Genomic DNA, 21,305 nt, shown 5'->3' with positions numbered 1-21,305 from the left:
TCATCATCCTATTCAAGGGCTGTTTTAAGGAGTTGTTCTGCAAATGCTTCTGTAAACATCTCCGCCCCCTAGCGACTAGAGCTGAGCAGTTCTGATTGGAGGCTTGTTATAAACACATCAAGAACAATTATTAGAAAAAACATGTTTTATTATTCCCACAAAATCGTTTTTGAAAATTGGGAGTGTATTCTTCAGCTTCATGATTCGACATAACCAGAGAAGATACAGATCTGTGTCTTATTCTCAATTATCCAATTAGTTACATGTCCAGTTCTACAATCAATAGCCAACCTCGACATGGTCGAGGCTGTTAAACAAATTATAGATATTCATTTTCATTGTGTTAAGATATCGGTTAAACACCAATGAATTACATTTTAAAGTCGAGGATTGGTTCACTTTCAACAGGTGAACCTGAAGTGAAACTAAATCACAGGCGTGCTCCAAAACCGATCAAGAATACCAAAACAGGAAAACAAGAATATATTTACAAATTTACATAACACAATATCTGAGAACTGGTTCCGAAAATAATCTAATTATGTTAGCAAACAAGAACATGTTGAGGAACTCATTTTGACCTGCAAAACGTCTAAAGGTTAGGTCTGTACGTTTCTGATCGGTGTATTGATTAGTGATCGGTTTGTTGGCGGTAGAACGACGACAAACTGAGGATGAGTCCATGGCCTCCTGACTTCATACACAATTAAAATAAGTTTGATAATATTTGTTCTATTACACCTTATGACTAAGGCTAATAAAACCAAAAAGTGAATCTATCAGCAGAACAAAAGGTAGGCGACGGTGTGAGACGATGCTTATTCTATGAATGGGTAAGCTGGGTGAGTGAGGCAGAAGAACAGCTGGTTCACAACACAACGGGCGGACTGCCAGAGCACAGCTCCTGTGTTGAGCCGAGACGGTAGTCAGTGTCCAGGTCAGGTGATGAGCTGAAAGGAGAATAAAGAGTTAGGTCACTACAGGATGTGGACTTTTCCTTAAAGCCCTATCCCTGATTGGCTAGCCTGGAGACCAGCCTGATGACGGGAGCTTTGGGACAGTCTGGACGCCAACGTCAACTGATGGACAGTCTCCTTCAGCCAATCAGCGGTCTGGATATTGATCTGAATTCATTTGGCGACTCCTCACTTAAAGGGGACACATTATACCACCAGGTGGGAGTGGTACAGATCTAGGTGGACACGCCCACTAGTGATGTCATATGGGGCAGTTTTCAACGGCTTGTAAGGCTAACCCCACTCACACTGGTGGTATGATATGTCCCCTTTAAGACATCCGAGGCCTGAGCGCGCGATGGCTAGGATGTATTTAGAGTCTTCCAATTGAGACGGCACCTGGATAAACTAGAGCCGGAACTAATAAGAGTTTCTACTGCAGCATTCAGAGCGGGCCGAGACCTGAAACCAGCGGTTAGAATACCGGGGCCTTCGAGAGCCCAGCGGGGTGAGCATCTCTCACAAAAACAAAAGTGGAAAGCGATAAAGTACTTGTTAAACGTCATCTATATGTCAGCTAAATTGTCCTTTCTCTGTTGGGTCTGATGCTAGCAACTCTTGAGCTAAGAGGAGGAAATGGAGATGGAGGAAAACTCCCGGGAGATTAACCCGAGGGAACCCCTGACAGACAGACGATGGGAATGCAGCCCGACGACTCAAACACTCACTGATTTGACGGTCTGCTTGATGAAGTCCTTCCTGCTGGCCAAGTCGTGGTCCGGGTACGCATCGTAGACCTGAGACAGACACATGTTAGGACACACAGACACACGCTAGGACACACGCTAGGGGACACGCTAGGACGGACGGTAGGACACGCGCTAGGACACGCACTAGGACACGTGTCCTGTTGTGACGAGAGCTCCATAACATTTGTTGTCCTCATTGTGTAATTTCTATGCTGTAAATTGAGGGCGCAAAGATCCCAAAGGATCCCTAACGACGGTAACTGACGGTTAGGCCTAAAAAAACAAAAAAGTTTGGTTCCTGTTGGTTGTCAGTTGAGGTCATGGGTAGGTAGGGGATTTATTTTATTTTTTCCAGCGGCAGCGAATGATCGGTAGGTTGTTTTCATTTAAAAACGAGAAAATTCGCTCATCCTTGTACAGAATGAAGAGGTGCTGTACCAAAACGTAATTATGGTTTGCATAAAAAAAACAAAAAAACATTTTCTATTTTTTTATTATAAAGCTCATAAAATAATTTGGGTCGCACATAAATTGAACCGGAAACCGAAACCGGAACCAAACAAAACATTTTTTTAGGCCTTACCTTCTGGCAGATCTGCTTCATGGTGACCTCCTCCAGGTCTGCGTCCCCCAGCAGGCCGCGCACCGTCTCCTCCAGCTGCCCGTCCGACGGCGCCACGCGCATCATCTTGATGAGCGGCCGGTCGTCGTCAGAGCTCCCCTCAGACACTGGGGGAGGGGGGGGGGAGAGGGGGGTTCAGACCTGACGTACACCCGGGGTCAGGACTACAGCCCGGGACCCCTGGGGGGGGCCATGAGCTGAGTGGGTTAGGGTTAGCCCTAACCCTAACCCTGGGGGGGGCCATTCTGACGGTAGGCGTTGCCGTGGTTACCTGTGCTGTTGGTCTTCTTGCTGTTGCTGCTGCTGTCGGCCTTCTTGGACTTGGCGGTGGGTTTGGACGGAGCGGCTCTCCTGGCCTTCTTCTTGGGCTGAGGGACGGACGGACGGACAGACAGAGGGGTCAGTACGGTGAAACCAGCCGGTAGGTTAACCCATGAGTTAAGGGGTGGGGGGGCTCTGCCTCACCTTCCCGTCCCCCTCGCCCTCTGACTCTGAGAGCTCCTTCGTGGACCTCTTCTTGGGCGCGGGGCTCTTCTTCGTTGGGGGGCGCGGCCGTTTGCCGGCGGCGGGTTTCCTGGCGGGCGGTTTGGCCTTGGGAGACTGAGGGGGGGGGGGGGGGGGTAGTTGGGAGGTTTAGGAAGGAGGTCCACATGAGGGCACCGTGGTGTGTGTGAGGCCCTGACAGATATCTGGAGCGTACCTCACCAGTACAGATACCAGTGGAGACCGTCATGGTTTAGATATCTGGAGCGTACCTCACCAGTACAGATACCAGTGGAGACGGTCATGGTTTAGATATCTGGAGCGTACCTCACCAGTACAGATACCAGTGGAGACCGTCATGGTTTAGATATCTGGAGCGTACCTCACCAGTACAGATACCAGTGGAGACGATCATGGTTTAGATATCTGGAGCGTACCTCACCAGTACAGATACCAGTGGAGACGGTCATGGTTTAGATATCTGGAGCGTACCTCACCAGTACAGATACCAGTGGAGACCGTCATGGTTTAGATATCTGGAGCGTACCTCACCAGTACAGATACCAGTGGAGACCGTCATGGTTTAGATATCTGGAGCGTACCTCACCAGTACAGATATCAGTGGAGACGGTCATGGTTTAGATATCTGGAGCGTACCTCACCAGTACAGATACCAGTGGAGACCGTCATGGTTTAGATATCTGGAGCGTACCTCACCAGTACAGATACCAGTGGAGACCGTCATGGTTTTCAAACTATCAATTTGTGCCGTCAATCGATTTCTTTTTCCTTCTGTGATTAATCACGATTAATTGCAAAAGATCCCATGGGTAGAGCCCAACGGACCGATATAAACTTTAATACGTTTTGATTTAGACTTTCATGTTGTGACAATAAAACAATAAAATAATAGTTTATTTTTAAACTGCATTACCTTATTATTCTAGTGAGGACTCATAAATAACCAATGTTAGCGTTACGATACGACGAGGTATAGGGTTAGTTTTCGGGTCCTTAGAGTTGGGGTCAGTACTGACATCACCCAGAGGGGGCGGTGTTGAGGGGCTCATCACAGGTAAGTAGCGACAGCTGAGTGGGCAGGCGACGCTGGGAGTCTGAGACTGAGTGCCTGGGTTCAGCAGGAGAGAGAGGGGTGAATGAAAGCACCCCGGTGGACACACGTTGCTCGGCGACATTGAGGAGAGATCCTTTTGGATTATTATAAACACGGTGAACTGAAGGAAGAATGTAGAACGCGGGCCGGTCGCCTGTGCAGCGGGACGCGGAGCTGTTCCCCTACGGTGGCCGTGGACCTGTGGTGAGTACCTCGCACCTAACCCCCTGGACAGGTTAGATCGCACTCACCCAGGGAGAGATCAGGAACAATACTAAAGTTCAGCACACCACGTAGGGACTGAGTTAGGGTACGAGCCGTCTACCCCGGTTACAAGCGAGCTCGGTAGGTCCGATCGGAACAGTTAGGGAAATCTGTTAAAGTTTTGTTACGCGTTTCTGGAATTTCTTTTTAAAATATACACCGGCCGAAATATCGGAATGTCCGATTTTTAAATCCCCAAATATTCGTGTCTGCCTTAAAAATCCTTTATCGGTCGGGCTCTACCCATGGCCAACTGATACACAGCACACAGCGTCTCATCTTTAAAACGAACGCACAGATTAACGTGGTCATTTTGACCACACACACACACACACACAACACACACACACACGGAAGAACCTAGAGATATCAGACTGAACCACCATGTGAGGCATGGCTCTGGGCTGCTGTCACAAGAAAAAACAACCAACCAACATGAATTACCTCCTCCAACTCTTCCTCCTCGTCTCCATCGTCTTCGGACTCGTCGCTCTTCTCGATCCCCGACTCCTTGGCTTCCTCCTCCTCCTCGGCTTCCTCCTCCTCCTCCTCCTCTTCCTCATCGTCCTCCTCCTCCTCGGCCCGTGCCCCGGCCTTGTCGTCATCGTCCTCCTCGTCTTCGTCGCTGCTGGACTCCATGACGATGGCCTTGGACTTGCTGCCGCTCTTGGTCTTCTTGGGGCTGGCCGACGTGCTCTTGGGGCGGGGCTTGCTCTCGCCGGCCGACAGCCTCTTCTTGCTCTTCTTCTTCTTCTTGGAGAGCAGTGGCTGCAGGTCAGAGGTCAGAGAGGAACGCAGGGTGAGTTTAGGGAGCCGGGCTCAGTTCACTTTATTGGTACTTCATTGCTTTTCTTTTAATATAAGCGTTCTTCTTCATGGGCGGCAGGGTAAATGGTAAAGGGACCGCATTTATATACAGCGCTTTTATAACCCGGCCACTCAAAGAGCTGTACAACATTCACCCATTCATGCACACATTCACACACCGACGGCGGAGTCGACCACGCAGGACGACAGCCAGCTCGTCAGGAGCAGTCAGGGGAATGTGTCTCGCTCAGGGACACCTCGGCCCTCACTAGGAGGAGCCGGGGATCGAACCAGCAACCTTCCGGTTCCCAGCCGACCCGCTCTCCCACCTGAGCCCCAGGGGTGAAAGGGACAGGACAGTGGGGGAGAAAAGAGAGGGAGAGAGGCGGGGAGAGCACGGGGCCGCTGGGATGGGGCGTTACCCCGGGTGGCTGCGAGGCTCGGGGGGGCCGGGTTCAAGGGGCACCCACCTTGCCGCTGTTCTTGGGGGCGCTGAGGAAGATGAGGATGCGGTTGATCAGGTCCACCTGGCTGCCCTTCTGCTCCAGGTCCAGCACCTTGCAGATGGCCCTCAGCTTCAGGTTGGTGAGCGACGACCACCTGGGGAGCGGAACACAGGCGCTCAGCGTCCCACAGCGGAGAGAGGACCCCCACTCCTCTGATCCCCACTCCTCTGGCACCGCGGTGGAACCAACAACTTCTTCTTAAAATGTAATTTAGCTAAGAATGGGTAAAGCAGGGGATCGAACCCAGAACCTTTTAGCTGAGTCAAACACCCTCACCACCCTAGACCCTACACCTGGGGTCTAAGGGTTCCCCCCTGAACAGGGGGGAACCCTGAACAGGGGGGAACCCCCCAAAGGAGAACCCAACCGAACAGAAGAACCCACCTGAGCAGCTTGTCTCTCTTCTTGGTGAACTGTTTGCTGTTGACCTCGAAGGGGAAGCCGTTGAACTGCCGCATGTTCTTCCTCATGCTGGCGGTCTGAGGGAGACAGACAGAGCCATACATTTCCATTTCCCTACACGCTGCTCCGTCCCTCTCGCTGACTGACTGCCACCGCGCGCCGCCTCCATTCAGGGCGTTTAGCAAACGCTTTTATCCAAAGCAACATACAGCAAGTACATTTGTCAGAAGAAGAAAAACAATATTTCGCTGTTGGTAAAGTATACACAAGCATTAACAATCGCTAGGTAAAGCCATTCCCCGTATACAACAGATAAGCTAGGATAAGATGCTACACAATGCTATGTACGTACTATTTTTCTCCGGCCTCCAGGGTGAGGTGAACGAGTACGAGGGCATGGATGTAGAAAATGGTTTTGGCACGCGCCCGGTATCCAGATTAGAGTGAAGCTCGCCCCCTGTTGGGTTTGAGCTGCTATGACCCCTCCCCGAGTTCTGACATGAACCTTGCCCTCACCTTCACCCCGAGATGACCTCTGACCCCTCATCTTCACCCCGAGACGACCTCTGACCCCTCATCTTCACTCCGAGACAACCTCTGACCCCTCATCTTCACCCCGAGACGACCTCTGACCCCTCACCTTGCCGGGCCGGTCGAACATGATGGAGTGAAGCGGCTTCAGGTCCCCTGGCTTCAGCTTCCCGATCATGTGGTTCGTCCTCGGGATGTCCCCCAACTTATCCCCCCCCCCTGAGAGAGAGAGACCAGAGAGAGAGAAACCAGACAGAAGAGTGAGAGGGAGTGAGAGAGGGAGCGAGAGACAAAACAGAGACCACAAGCTCATCACTATCCGATGCCGTGTGTCCCTGAGATTACCTTAGGGACACGCATCATGTCCTCCCCTCAGATGAACAGTGTGTGGGTTCTCCTCACCGTCCTCCACCTTCAGCTTCTCCTTGGGCTTGGCCATCTGGATCTCCAGCCGGGCCACCGTCTTCTTGGTCCGCTTCCCCGTCACCTCCGAACTCAGGTCTGCACAGAACCACACAGTTCACCTCAGGTACTTTATAACAAGTCTAGCACTGTAGTTCATGCACCTAGAAGAATTACCAAAGCAACATCAAAGAAACTCCACTAGTTATTTGTTTCTATTGAATGGATTCAAGAGAAATTGGCTTTGGTGGTTTGTTGAAGTTTTTTTTTACCGGGAATCCCGATGCGGCTTTTACCTGGGGTGGGCGTGTCCGCCGGCTCATCTTCCCGTGTCTCCTCCGCCTCCTCCACGGACAAGGGCGCTACCTCCGAACTCAGGTCTGCACAGAACCACACAGTTCACCTCAGGTACTTTATAACACTTGTAACTATTGGTTTCCATCAATGCTGCGAGTCTAGCACTGTATTTCATGCACCTAGAAGAATTACCAAAGCAACATCAAAGACACTCCACTAGTTATTTGTTTCTATTGAATGGATTGAGAAATTGGCTTTGGTGGTTTGTTGAAGTTTTTTTTTACCGGGAATCCCGAGGCGGCTTTTACCTGGGGTGGGCGTGTCCGCCGGCTCATCTTCCCGCGTCTCCTCCGCCTCCTCCTCGGAAAAGGGCGCTGCTTCCACCCCTACCTCCTCAATCTCACTCATATTCCCTGCGTCTGTTCAGCTTCGTCGGGCGGAGTGAATAAAAACGTCCTGGATGGCGAATAAAACATATCCACAATACCAATTCAAGTTCCGCACGGCTTTGGAAGTTTTGCATTAAATTCAACGCCGGTCACAGCCCACTTCAACGGGGCAATGCACATAAATACAAGACAGCCGTGTGGCATTAACACGCAAAAATACGCAGTTTGAGGTCCATGTATGAAGCATGACTAGTTAGAGATGGGCGGTGCGGAGGAGGAGTAGCGGCGTGCGGTAATGCGGCTTGGCGCGCTGCGGGTGTTTAAACCCCGCCGCTCCGGTCCCACCCTCGGTTTAACGTTAATATACCCCACATACACGTCGACTGAGCCTGGGTTTACCCCGCCGTGGGACGGCTGACTCGAATTACAGTGGGGAACACACCACACAGGCGGGCGGTGTTCTTCCTCTAGCGAGGGATCAGAGAGGCGGAGGTCCACCGGCATGCTAAGCTACGTTAGCCCCGCTTTGAAACACTGTGAAGTTGCAGCCGTGCAGGACAACCTATTCGCCCGGCGAGGTGTTTAAAAACCTCCGCCGAGCGACATTAATGTGTATGAATCGGGGTAAAGACGTAAAGATTAAAGTATTCTCTGTGCCTGGTGTTAGTCAGTAATGTTATAAAAGTTTACCTGGCTCTCAGAGTGTCAGTCGCTCTCTCTCTGTTTGGGTTTTTTCAAATGGCGGTTTGTTTAGGGGGCGGGGCAGACAGGGCGGGCCGCCCCACCGATTGGCCCAGCGCCGGGTGACGTCACCAGGACACCACAGGAGCGCGCGCGAGACGACCGCGGTGACGGCGAGACGTCCGACCTGATGAATGAATCAATGAATCAATGAGTCTCGACCCCCCATTCAACCATACAACTTAGAACATCAATTATCAAACCCCCATCGTTGTTATAACTTACTTTACATCCGTTATTAAACCCTTATGGGGCGTAATTTAACGTTCTCATGACGCGTCAATGCCTTCAACCGACCGCGTCTGACGTCATCTTTGACAGTAGCCTACTCACACGTTTGCTCTCAAATAGTTTAGAGAACAATCGATCTAATATATCTGATCTATATCCAATTAACGACAAATAAAGCAGCCTTATTGATTATTTTCTGCGTCATAAAACCGTTAGTTTGTTGGTATAATCTGATAATGTGTGTCAGAGGATGAAGATGTGATGTAGGTGTCCGGGACGCCTTTAGGTGGCGCTCTAGGACGCGGATAGGGGGAGAAGTGGAGCAGGGTTTGATTTCCATACCGTTGGATGATGGATAAAAGAGGAGGTTGTTGCCTAGCAGCGCCTCTTCGTGCTGATTGGCCCCCGACCGCTGTCTCGCTCCGGAGTATTTTTAAACCTCACTCACACTTTTTCCGTTCAACTTGACGGAAAGAGATGCCACCAAGTTTTGTCTAACAATATTTTTCTTTGAATTGCGTTGCTGTGCGTCGAGAATGACCTCGACTGTACCTGGAGGCTGATCAGATAGAGGAGCAGGTAAGACCTCTCTAACCAAAAAAGGCTCTTTATGTTAAAACTTATTGAAATTGTATCAAACATTAGACATTTTTTACTTACTCAACAAATGCTGGATTTATTTGTCATGGTGTCGCCTGTCCTAGTGGTTTCAAAGTAAAAACCAAAGTTGGAATACATTCATTGTTATTTTAGTTAAGTGGTTAGATTCAACTTCAGAGTGAGAGACGCTACTGCTCCTCCTCTCCGTCTATGTTTCCTATGGATCCAAAAGTGACCCGTCTGTGGTTCGCTCCTTAATGTCACAGCTGTGTCCTAAAGTCCTGTGTTGTCTCCGTGATTTAGTTGTCTTCCTCTTCTCCCTCTCCCCCCCCCCCCCTCCACCCTGTAATCTCTGTGTGTGTGTGTGTGTGTGTGTGTGTGTGTATGTGTGTGTGTGTGTGTGTGTGTGTGTGTGTGTGTGTGTGTGTGTGTGTGTGTGTGTGTGTGTGTGTGTGTGTGTGTGTGTGTGTGTGTGTGCGTGTGTGTGTGTGCGCTTCCCTCCCCTACAGCCACTATGAGCCTGTCCTCCTTCCCCTCCCTCCCCTCCCTCCCCTCCTCCCTCCCCTCCCTCCCCTCCCTCCCCTCCCTCCCCTCCTCCCTCCCCTCCTCCCTCCCCTCCCTGGACTCCAGCGGTGTGTTCTACAGCGACGGGGCTGACAGCTGGGCGGACGGCCCCCCCGGGCCCCTGGGCGGCGGCCTGGTGGTCAACGTGGGCGGGTGTCGCTACCAGCTGTCCCGGGACCTGCTGGCCCCCCACCCGGACACCCGGCTGGGCCGGCTGGCCCGCTCCGGCCCCGCCTCCGCCCTGGACCTCTGCGACGACGCAGACCTGCCGCGGAACGAGTTCTTCTTCGACCGCAGCTCCCAGACCTTCCAGTACGTTCCTCCGGGGAGAGAAACCGCTAAACTGGGATGAGCTGTGACGTGAACCTCCTGGTCGTCAGTCAGTCAGTCAGTCAGTCAGTCAGTCAGTCAGTCAGTCAGTCAGTCTGTCAGTCTGTCTGTCTGTCTGTCTGTCTGTCTGTCTGTCTGTCTGTCTGTCTGTCTGTCTGTCTGTCTGTCTGTCTGTCTGTCTGTCTGTCTGTCTGTCTGTCTGTCTGTCTGTCTGTCTGTCTGTCTGTCTGTCTGTCTGTCTGTCTGTCTGTCTGTCTGTCTGTCTGTCTGTCTGTCTGTCTGTCTGTCTGTCTGTCTGTCTGTCTGTCTGTCTGTCTGTCTGTCTGTCTGTCTGTCTGTCTGTCTGTCTGTCTGCCTGCCTGCCTGCCTGCCTGCCTGCCTGCCTGCCTGCCTGCCTGCCTGCCTGCCTGCCTGCCTGCCTGCCTGCCTGCCTGCCTGCCTCACACCTTTATGTCACACCCGTTTTGTGTGCTGGCGTATCTTGTGATTCGTGTGTCCTCTGGGGATTGTTTGATTTTTATCTCTTCCACTCTCTCTCCCGCTGTCATCCCTCTCGGCTCTCGCTCTCTGCCCCACTTTCTCCCATCCTCTTTCTCTCTCTCGCTCTCTTGCTCCAACTCTCCCCCACTCTCAATCTCTCCGTCTCTCTCTCCCACACTCTTCACACTCTATATCTCTCTCTCTCTCTCTCTCTCTCTCTCGCTCTCGCTCTCGCTCCCTCTCTCTCTCTCTCGCTCTCGGTCTCGCTCTCGCTCTCAGGTACGTGATGAACTTCTACCGCACGGGCCACCTCCACGTGAGGGAGGACCTGTGTGCGGTCTCCTTCCTGCAGGAGATTCAGTACTGGGGCATCGAGGAGGTGCTGATCGGCCCGTGCTGCCGGGAACGCTACCTCCGACGCAAGGAGCAGAAGGAGAGCCTGGGCCCTCAGCAGGTGGTCCGGGCCGCCGCCGCTGCAGAGGAAGACCCCGGCGACGACGAGGACTTCACCGGCGCGGCGTTCCCGGTTCTCCGCCGCCGCCTCTGGGACTTCCTGGAGAAGCCCGACTCGTCGCGCGCCGCGCGCACCTTCGGCTCGCTGTCGGTCTTCTTCGTGGTGGCGTCCGTCGTCAACATGGCGCTGATCTCCCTGGAACCGGCCGAGGGCGCGGCGACGGCACCCGGCGGCGGCGGTGGCGGCGGCGGCGGCGGCGGCGGCGAGGACGCGGTGCGCCTCCTGCTGGACGTCCTGGAGTACGCCTGCGTGGTGTGGTTCACGGCCGAGCTGGCGCTGCGCTTCCTGTGCGTGCGGGACAAGTGGCGGTTCAGCCGCGGCGTGGCCAACGTCATCGACCTGCTCGCCATCCTGCCGTTCTACGTCACGCTGGCGGTGGAGCGGCTCCAGGGAGGGACCAGCGAGCTGGAGAACGTGGGCCGCGTGGTGCAGGTGCTGCGCCTCATGAGGTCCCTCCGCATGCTGAAGCTGGGCAGGCACTCCACAGGTAACAACACGGGGGTTACACGCTCCACAGGTAACAACACGGGGGTTACACACTCCACAGGTAACAACACAGGGGTTACACACTCCACAGGTAACAACACAAGGGTTACACGCTCCTCAGGTAACAACACGGGGGTTACACACTCCACAGGTAACAACACAAGGGTTACACGCTCCACAGGTAACAACACAAGGGTTACACGCTCCACAGGTAACAACACAAGGGTTACACGCTCCACAGGTAACAACACAAGAGTTACACGCTCCACAGGTAACAGCACGGGGGTTACACACTCCACAGGTAACAACACAGGGGTTACACACTCCACAGGTAACAACACAAGGGTTACACACTCCACAGGTAACAACATGGGGGTTACACACTCCACAGGTAACAACACGGGGGTTACACACTCCACAGGTAACAACACGGGGGTTACACACTCCACAGGGAACAACACGGGGTTTACACACTCCACAGGTATCGTGTGGGGACACGGTTGTTACACACTCTACAGGTAACATGTGGGGACATTGGTGTTACACACTCTACAGGTAACATGTGGGGACATTGGTGTTACACACTCTACAGGTAACATGTGGGGACATTGGTGTTACACACTCTACAGGTAACATGTGGGGACATTGGTGTTACACACTCTACAGGTAACATGTGGGGACATTGGTGTAACACACTCTATCTGAGAGTTGAACTTGTGAGGACTTGGATGTTTCCAACACAGGTTGGCATTCGTGGTAGGGACAGAGTTGTTTTGTTTGGGATAGTAGAAATTGTGGGTACAGAGGTATGACACCCTCCAAAGATTAGGAGAACGTGTGAGCAGTGGACTTTCATCTAGGGGGCAGGCTGGAGTCAGCTGTTCTATTAGAGGGGTCATAAGACCATGTTCAGTACCACTGTACGTCAGTGGATCTTAGGCTGGAGCATTTGAGGATTAGGGTATTTTTTGTCTTTAAGGGTTTGTAGGGCAGTGTTAACCCATTTGTTTTGACAGGTTCGAATAAAATATAATTGTACAGGCATGTAGTTTGATTTTGCACGCGCATTGGAGGGTTTCTTCTTGAGGGCGAACATAAGAACAACACAGTTGTCACGGTGAGGTAACGCTGGGTTGAATTACTAAAAATGTAGTTCAACTGAACAGCCGTCCCACAGAAACCCACCGGGGGTCCTTCATTGTTTATAGGTTTCTGGTGCACGCTCTTATGTGCCAAGTTCTTCAAAAGCCTAGTTTCCAGTGACCTGAAAAGTTTGCGTGTCGACTCGGAGCCCAAACGCAGAGGACACACTTTGTCTTCAGGAATATGCATATAATTGTGGCCGAGGCTCTAGCGAGTATGGAACATGGAATCCCCACGTAGAGGACAGCCTATCACAAGCAGGGTTCTGAAGGAAGTCCCTCTAGCAAACATCATAAACAAGTGTGGAGCTGAGTAGCTCACAGGAGCTTATAAGACCAACCAGTTAGAGATGAGAGGGCTTCCCTCAGAGGAAGTGAGTTGCAGGATAAGAGAATGTTCTTTGAGAACCTCTCTTAAGGGAAAGATGAAGGGGAGCTTTCTCTCTCTCTCAGTCTCCTGCATTATTGTTAAGAAGGAGGAGAGGATGATGACAGGATCAAAGAGTCGGTTTTATTGAGTGTTTTCCTCCAATGTGAGCATTTTTCAAAACCATGAAGGACTTCCAAAGAGAGCATGCTTCAAATGAGCGGCGGTTTTTCAGGAAAGATCCAATGTTCCCTTTTAGAATGTGACTCATTCTGAACACATAACAGACCTACGTACCATTGTCACTGTTTAATTTCTGTAAACAATATTCAGATTCCTAATGTGCAACCCAAAAACATTTGTCAGATTTGGATCAGGGATAAATAAATACAAACCTACAAATAAGAATTAGTGGACAGAAATGATGGGTGTGTGTTTGATGCAATGACAGAAGAAGGGCACCCTATGTGAGTGGCTGCCGCTGATGTCACACATGTTCCGTTGCTCTGATTGGTTGAAGGTTATATCCAATAGCGTCCGGGGTCAATTCAGTCAGCTTCTGCGGGTAACGCCCCCTGGACATCGAGAAGGACCCCAGAGGTTCTAGACTAACTCACGTTAAAACCTGAGTCTGGCTAAGGTCTTACAGCACACATGAGTCTGGCTAAGGTCTTTCAGAGGTTCGAGACTAACTCACGTTAAAACATACGACTGGCTAAGGTCTTACAGCACTCTCAGAATATTTTGTAGCAGCCACCCCCTCCTCCACTAAACCAAGTCCCTCCTCCTCCACCACCTGTCCGCCTCCACCCCTCCTCCGCCACCCCTCCTCCTCCACCCTCCTCCCCCAGGCCTGAGGTCCCTGGCCTCCACCATCACCGAGTGCTACGAGGAGGTGGGGCTGCTCCTCCTCTTCCTCGGGGTGGGCATCTCCCTCTTCGCCACCACCATCTATGCACTGGAGCACCACCTGCCCGGCACCACCTTCTCCAGCGTGCCCATGGCTTGGTGGTGGGCCACCACCTCCATGACCACCGTGGGCTACGGGGACATCCGCCCAGACTCCGCCCCCGGAAAGGTAGGCTCCTCCTCCAGGCTCTGTCTGTTTCCTGTTCACTAGTTTGTCATCGTTTAAAAGATGCTTTTATTTAAAAGTGACTTATGCTGATACAGGTCAGATACAGGTCCTTAAGGATCAGGGGGGTCAGGGTGTCGTGCTCTCTGCCTACAGGTTGGCTGCGGACGTGGGGATCGAACCCAGTACCTTTTTGTTTTGGGGGTGGCCAGGAGGAGGGAGGGAGGGAGCAGAGAGTGATTTTTGGGGTAGTCCGTCTATCTTCTGCTCTTTTCTGCTAACCCTAACCCTCTCTATGTACACATCTAAAATCGTACCGACAGCAGAAGTGTTAGAGTGTTGGTATTATAATATATACTGTTGTTTGTGCACCCCTGTGAACAACATCCACCCGGTTGTGTAAAGAGGTCAACCTTAGATGAGCTTTCATCAGAACACTGGTCACGGGGCTGGGTGAAAGTTCAGTCTCCAGCCAACACATCAGAGTTCAGAGGTCGTCACATGGACTTCAAATATTTACAATGCAGCTAAGGACGAGAAGTAACTGAATCCTTTAAATATAGGCTACAGCTGAGATAAATGCTTTCGCTCGAGATTTGAACTTCAAACATGCGTTCGAAGAAGGAAGGAAGCCATTGGTGTCGAGATTTAGTTGATTTTAGAACGCCAAACAGAGCTGTGATCTGATTGGACGTGCCTCGAGGAGGTCAGAGTGCACCGGGGTAAAGTTGAACTGCTGAACTTGGAGAAAGTAGAACTCCAAGCCATGGTTAGCGTGATGCTAACGGTTTGGCTTCAGCGCCCAGCTCCCTAGGAACACATTGATGAGGCTGAGCGCCCAACATGGGTTCACATTTACATTTAGCTAATTTAGCTTTAATCCAAAGCGATTTAAAATAATTACATCCGTCAGAAGAAAGAGAAACAACAATATATCTCTGTCGGTACAGTCAGGATGTTCATCGAACCAAGAGTCAAGCACTAACAAACTCTAGGTTAACCCATTCCCTGTAAACATCAAAGACAGCTGGGATAAGATGCTACACAATGCTAAGAATTGTTTTTAAGTGCCAGGACGTTCAACATACAATAAGTGCATTGGGGGGTTGGGGGGGATGAGGGGGGAGGCTGTGCAGCGTCCAGGAGCACTCTGAACAGGTGACTCTTGAGTGCTTAGTTCTTGCGTCAGAGACCTCCGCTCTGTCCCTGAAGGTGGTGGCGTTCATGTGCATCCTGGCGGGCATCCTGATCCTGGCGCTGCCCATCGCCATCATCAACGACCGCTTCTCCGCCTGCTACTTCACCCTCCGCATGAAGGAGGTGGCGCTGAGGCATCGGCAGGCGCTGCGGAGGCTGGCCAGCGGCGAGGAGGGGGAGGGGGAGGGGGAGGTGGTCGGGGCGGGGGGAGGAGGGGGCGGGGTCAACCTGCGGGACGCCTACGCCCGCAGCCTCAGGGAGATGATGCGTCTGGAGGGGAGGGAGCAGGAGAGAGGCGGGGCCGGCAGGGGGGTGGAGCTACGCTGGTGGAGGGGGGAGGGGTTAGGTGGAGGGGGTCTGCTGGGAGAAGGGGTGGGGCTCTGAGGGAGGGGGAGGGGCTTTGGCAGGAGAAAGGGGGACGGGCTTCTGGGGAAGGTAAAGATGCGGGAGTTTTTTTAAAATTAAACTCTCATCAAATAACATCATGACAAAATGTATGCACCATAAATATCATATGAAGGTCATATAGATCATACGGGCAGGGGATAAAGAGATGCTCTGGATTTGTAGAATGTTAATTAAAGGTGCAATGAACTTTATATTCAATGGCCTCAAGAGAATGATTTCTGACCTTTGCCACACTTCAGAACTTGTGTGTATACGCACACATACCCCCCCCTCTACACACACACACACACACACACACACACACACACACACACACACACACTCTCTCTCTTTCCCTGACACATGATTCACTCTTTACATATAAATATGTCTCTGTGGATGAAGACTGTTTATATAATGTAACCTTTTCTTGTTTTATGCACTATGCTAAGAGGCCACACACTTTATTCAAATGACACGCACACTAAATATTCATACTGTTAAGCCTAAAACGAGGACTCGTCTCGAGAAGAAACCAGGTTTCTACTGTGAAAACGGACACAGTGCAGGTTTAAAAAAGCAATTTGTATCATTAATCTCTAACACCTTATCTCATAAACTCCTGTATAAGAAACACGTTGAGTCTGACAGCTCCCCTTTGAAGGCTGTCTGGGGACCGGACCGTTATTCCTGCCCGTGTTGAAGTCTTCGATCTTGGGGAGCTCATTTCAACGCTCCCTGCTGAAGGAGGTCAGACCTGAACATCCAACTGGCTCTGTGATTGGTGAGCTATACGTTGAAGTGAAGTGTCACTCAAATGTCGAAGACAATGTTCTGATTGTGTCTCTCTCCTTCATCATTCAGCTGCATTCTATCTGCGTGTCTGGACTATCCTGGATTAGCATTTAGACTGGCTGGTTGACCTCCTCACTTCACCAAACAAGGCCTCCCGTTCCCCGGCTCTGTGTCCAGGGACGGGGAGATACTCTATACTGGGTCTCCTCATCAAACAGTCATTGGCTGTTGATTGTCGAGCTAATGCTAACGCTAGCAGCGCTATTGGCCTTAAACGGTCAGCCGTCCAGAGCAGAATGCAAAGAGGACTTGTGCACGTCGGTCTGTGTAAGAGAGGGTCTCTCTCTCTCCCCTGGTCCCATCAATGATGAAGCACACATTGATAGGATCTGTAAGAGATCCTTGAAGCAAAAGCTGATCGCTATATGCTACCTAGGGGACGGCCACACTCCTCCTCATTTTAAAGTTTATAGACGATTGATACACGATGATGTGGTCCGTCATGTCGCCCTGCAGTAGAGCTCTCCCGGATTGGTTGTGGTGATGGGGCCTTAGCCAGCTCCAGAGTCCAATCAGACTCGGCCAGGTAAGGCTGCTCAAACCAGCCGTCATCCACACACACTTCAATCTTCCTGTAGCTCTTTAACTCGGGAGGCCGCTGCAGATGGACTAGTTTATCTCACTGGGTGTCGGAGAAGTAGGTCAACCCCACAAAGGACACTACTGGAATGTGTATTAAACACGTAAACATAGAGACGGATACAAGTGGATGTATGACCAATATAACGCCCATCCTTGTCTGTATCTCGTTTTTGTCGTGGCTGCATGTCCTCCTACTCTTGGCTCATAACCTCACGCGTGTCAGCTCCTCCTCTCCTCCCCTATTACCTCTCCTCTCTTCTATTCCTCGACTCCTCTCCCCTCCCCTAGCTACCTCCCTCATCTGCTTCCTCCCCTCCCTACTCACCCCTCTCTCCTCTCAACTCCCCTCCTCTCGTCATCTCCTCCATCCTCTTCTCCCTTCCCTTGCTTCCTCTCTCCTACCCTCCCGTCCTCCCATTCCCTCCGTTCCTCCCATTTTCTATATTCCCTCTCCATCTCTCTCATCTCCCGTTCTCCTCCCGACTCAAACCCGCCCCTCGTCTCACCCTGCCCCCCCCTCCCCCCTCCTTTGTTGCTCCTGTTGGAGGAGGTGGTGTGTGATGGTTGCAGGTCCCTTGAGGGCGTGGTATTAATAGTCTGAAGTCCTCCATCCAGCCCAGTCCTTCCTGGGGTCTGGTTCACCTTGTCCTCTGTGAGACGCAACTAGCCCAGCCTAGACCCTCCTGCCCCATCCCTCCCGGGGGGGGGGGGGGGGGGGGGGGAGATAAAGGTAGGCACAACTCCAGTATGAACTCACGTGTGAACGCTGAATAATGTAACTGGGCCAATAAGCTGTCCCAGACAAGTGACACTCGGAGGCTATTTTAAAACACATACACACAAATAAATGAGTGGTCGTCATCCAGAGTTTGACATTAATGCCTGCATAAAATCCTTCCCGTTTCCAGCCCAAGTCGAGCTCCCATTGTCCCTGAAAGGTAAGCCTACGGCTACAACGGCGCGGTGATAAAAAAAAAAGGGGCTTATGTTGTCGATTCCTGCTCCCACGTTTCCCTCTAGCGGCGATTATGTAGCATTACAACAACACGGGACCGGGTTCTGCCAATTCCAGGTTAATTCACACGAGGTCAGCAAATACAAGCCTGTCAGTGTATCTGCTCCGAACTGGCGATCATGTCATGAACGATTCATTGCGCCATTGTTATTAATTGGCTGGCCTGCAATGCATTTTGCCATTAATAGTAAACGTTCAGTGTCGAGGAGGGATAGGCTACACATAGGTGATGGACGTTTACTCATCGCCTAGATCTATGAAGAATGGAGAACGCTACTATAATCGAACGTCGATGTTGGCCCTATGTTTGTGATGTGCATAGTGGGTAATGCGACTCTTAAGTAGGAGCACCGAGAAAATGACCATTGGGTTGTTTTTGTTTAAGCAGTCATTAATGTGTGTATATCAGATGTTCTTCCAAAACACATACGTTGTTGCAGAGTCGTCTAGTGATTCGACCCAACAACGCATACCATCTAAAATAGCCCCGAGCCTGCAGGGGAAGGTTTTAATCAGTGTGCATACTCATTGTGCAACCTCCATATTCACAATAGCTCCTAATGCATGCAGTGTCGTCACTGGGCACCCCTCCATGTATACAGGCTTATCCCCATGGCTTTGTAATGCTAATTTATAGAGAATCTTTCAACCAGGTCACAGGCCTGTCCAATTAAAGCACATCTCGCCCAATGAAACAATCTCGAATAAACGGTAGAGGGAAGCCTCACCCCGGCAACCAGGACTTCAGAGTCTGGTTGTAACGAGACTCCGGCTTCACAACATGTTTTCACCAGCGGCGAGGTGTCATGGCCACCCTGAGTTCGGTATTTATAGAGTAACGATCTGCGCAGGCGCTCTAAGGCCACTGCTTCATACCAACACCATGGTGTGTGTGTGTGGGGTCGTTAGTGGGGTTATACTACGTTGTTGGAATAAAATAAAACAGCCAGTGAGCTAGGTCAGGGTATGAAGTGTTAGGTTACACAATAAAAGGTTATGAGCGTGACTAATTTACGTCTAAGGTAACGTCCAGCTCCATGGCTGAACCAAAACATCACAGCAACGAAAAAACGGGTTCAGAAATGCGGTTGGAAAAAAAACAAGTGTTTTATTTAGACACCCAAAAAAAAGGCCTGAATATTCAGGAACATTATAAAATACTTCGTTACGAAGTGATCATTTTTGAATTTCTGGACACAGGAAAACAAAGACGACGTTAAACGTTGAACTCCTCACTGGAATTCAAAAAACGTGAAGCACCAGTGAGCCATATGCCGTGTGAGGACCTCTTCAAACAACATGTTGGAGACCAACTACCGCCGGGATGGAACCCATCACAACCGGGCCCAGGTTTAGGGCCGGGCTGTGAGACATCACATCCGGGCCGGGTCACTCGGTCCAGCGCATCCACCCCCAGAAACGTGCTCAAAGCCGGGCGTAAAGTCTGAAAAATGTCTCCTCCTCCCGATCGTCGCTTCTGAATCCCCAGCATCGCAGAATGTAAACATGGTCACAGTGGCAGCTTGTAGGAACGGCTCGAAACCAGGAATAAAAAGTCGAGCTGGTCGCTCGGAGGCTATGGAAGCCGAGAGTGAGTCACCGCAGGGGGGAGACAGCCCCCCCACCGGGAGGATTCAAACATAAACACAACAGGCCAGCACACCGCCGGCTGCGGCCAATCACAGGCTCACAGAGCACCGAGTAGGAAACTCACAACAAAGGGGGGAGACGAGCCACTAAACCCGTGATATTGAATCCATATCCTAAATAAGAAATAAAGTCTTGGGTTTTTGTACACAAAATGTGTGAAAAACGATTGTGTGTCGCGGTTGAATGGGGTGGGGGTGGAATAGACCTCCTCGTCAGCACGACACAGAGTCTGATCCTGCCGAGAAATCCCCACACTCCGCAGCGGGGAACTGCAGCCTCCGCACGGCCTCCTTGATGAGGTTCCCCGACAGTATGAGTTCCTGGAGGAGCCGGTGCGGGTCGTCGTCCTCCGCCGCCGTCAACCGCTTCTTGTTCCACGGCTTGATGTGGTTCCATTCCTGGTCCCCGGACACGGGAACGCCGTAGGGACTGGCCCGACTGCTGCGGTGCGACCGGTTCCTCAGCCGCATACAGCAGCCCTGGCCGCCCCGCTTCTGCTGCATTGCGAAGCCGACGTTGGTGACGCTACCGCCGGCATGTTTGAGGCCGGCGTTGGTGTCCACTGACACCCCGTGGTGGAGGCACGCCATGGTCTTCTGGCCCCCCGTACTGTTGTTGTGGAGCTGCAGCGCCTCCCCGATCTTGGTGACCAGCGCGTCCACCTCCTTGGAGTCCACGGTGACGGACTGCTCCAGGAAGATGTAGTTCTCCTTCCGACAAGGCATTCTTTCCGGCTTTTCTGGGGGCTGCTCGCGGGGGTCTGCGGGTGTCAGGTCTGAGAGTTGCGGGCCGCTCCCTACTCTCACCACGCTGTTCGGCAGTGAGCCTCCGAGCCCAGTCTTGATTTGTAAACAATGGGTGACGTCGGCCGGACCGTACCACTTTTCAGGAGGGGTGCACTGTTGGTGTAGATAACCGTTCTGGATGGTAGCACTCTCGTACCTCTTACCCCATCCACATATTTCACCCCCACTATAAATACTAGTCTAGTATTCTACCTAGTCGATATATATGTATGTTTTGAGAACTAAACGTAATCGATACCCGATGCTGAGATTTCTCTATCCCCTACGTGCGCTGATCTCTTGGAAGCGTCCACCCAAACGGACATTACATAAGCAGAACTGTCTGCCGGCCCATCCGAGCAAAATAAACAATGGTGGATTTCATAAGATCACAATGTTTAACAGGGAATGCTTGAACACAAGTAACAGGCTGTTCGTTTGGCACCTAAATCCACAACGAACGACACGTTGCACTAAAGCTATTCCACAAACCCAGTCTAGAAACAGATATTTGATTGAAGCCCATTCATTCAAAGAACTCCAATATAATGGGGTCTATTCAGCGCTATTCTTCCTAAAATGTAAAATACACTCGTGTCCCCAACTCAAATCAAACATAGCATGTAATCCACCCTTGATATTGTGTTTTGTTTTGTTTTCAAAGCGGTGGTTCCGGGATTCTTGTGCAGGACCGCGGCGTGTCTGGCCCGACAATAGGGGGAGGGGAGCCGGGAACACGGTGTACGTTTCTGGTTCTCAGAAAACAGCGGCCTCCCCCGCTC

General features: G+C 51.4%; 3 protein-coding genes across 3 annotated transcripts; 1 reads left to right on the top strand and 2 right to left on the bottom strand.

The window, feature by feature from the left end:
* Positions 1-118: 118 nt before the first annotated feature.
* Positions 119-8,277, bottom strand: dek (DEK proto-oncogene). The gene is made up of 13 exons (XM_056592524.1): positions 8,213-8,277; positions 7,442-7,589; positions 7,133-7,216; positions 6,837-6,935; positions 6,544-6,653; positions 5,886-5,980; positions 5,466-5,595; positions 4,633-4,956; positions 2,793-2,927; positions 2,599-2,695; positions 2,289-2,434; positions 1,685-1,753; positions 119-950 (listed from the first exon to the last, which is right to left on the bottom strand). Exons 2-13 carry the CDS (start codon positions 7,539-7,541, stop codon positions 939-941), a joined length of 1,401 nt encoding a protein of 466 aa, XP_056448499.1. The 5' UTR covers positions 7,542-7,589; positions 8,213-8,277; the 3' UTR covers positions 119-938.
* A 1,433-nt stretch (positions 8,278-9,710) lies between these two features.
* Positions 9,711-15,633, top strand: kcnv1 (potassium voltage-gated channel modifier subfamily V member 1; the record flags this gene model as incomplete). Its single annotated transcript, XM_056592339.1, has 4 exons — positions 9,711-9,970; positions 10,748-11,469; positions 13,829-14,055; positions 15,265-15,633. Coding segments are annotated over 4 exons (1,578 nt in total), but the record flags the coding sequence as incomplete, so codon positions are not given.
* Positions 15,634-19,171: 3,538 nt separating this feature from the next.
* Positions 19,172-20,580, bottom strand: gbp (glycogen synthase kinase binding protein). Its single transcript, XM_056592132.1, has one exon. It carries the CDS (start codon positions 20,461-20,463, stop codon positions 19,951-19,953), a length of 513 nt encoding a protein of 170 aa, XP_056448107.1. The 5' UTR covers positions 20,464-20,580; the 3' UTR covers positions 19,172-19,950.
* Between the last annotated feature and the right edge of the window lie 725 nt (positions 20,581-21,305).

Source organism: Gadus chalcogrammus, chromosome 6 (assembly GCF_026213295.1).
Source record: "Gadus chalcogrammus isolate NIFS_2021 chromosome 6, NIFS_Gcha_1.0, whole genome shotgun sequence".
Taxonomy (NCBI): domain Eukaryota; kingdom Metazoa; phylum Chordata; class Actinopteri; order Gadiformes; family Gadidae; genus Gadus; species Gadus chalcogrammus.
This window is presented reverse-complemented; position numbering and strand designations above follow the sequence as displayed.

Coding starts and splice junctions, on each gene's coding strand:
- gbp (XM_056592132.1), bottom strand. CDS start 20,463: ATGCCTTGTCGGAAGGAGAACTACATCTTCCTGGAGCAGTCCGTCACC.
- dek (XM_056592524.1), bottom strand. CDS start 7,541: ATGAGTGAGATTGAGGAGGTAGGGGTGGAAGCAGCGCCCTTTTCCGAG. Junction 7,217..7,441: donor GGCGGACACGCCCACCCCAG/GTAAAAGCCGCC, acceptor GGTTCTGTGCAG/ACCTGAGTTCGGAGGTAGCG. Junction 6,936..7,132: donor GGCGGACACGCCCACCCCAG/GTAAAAGCCGCA, acceptor GGTTCTGTGCAG/ACCTGAGTTCGGAGGTGACG.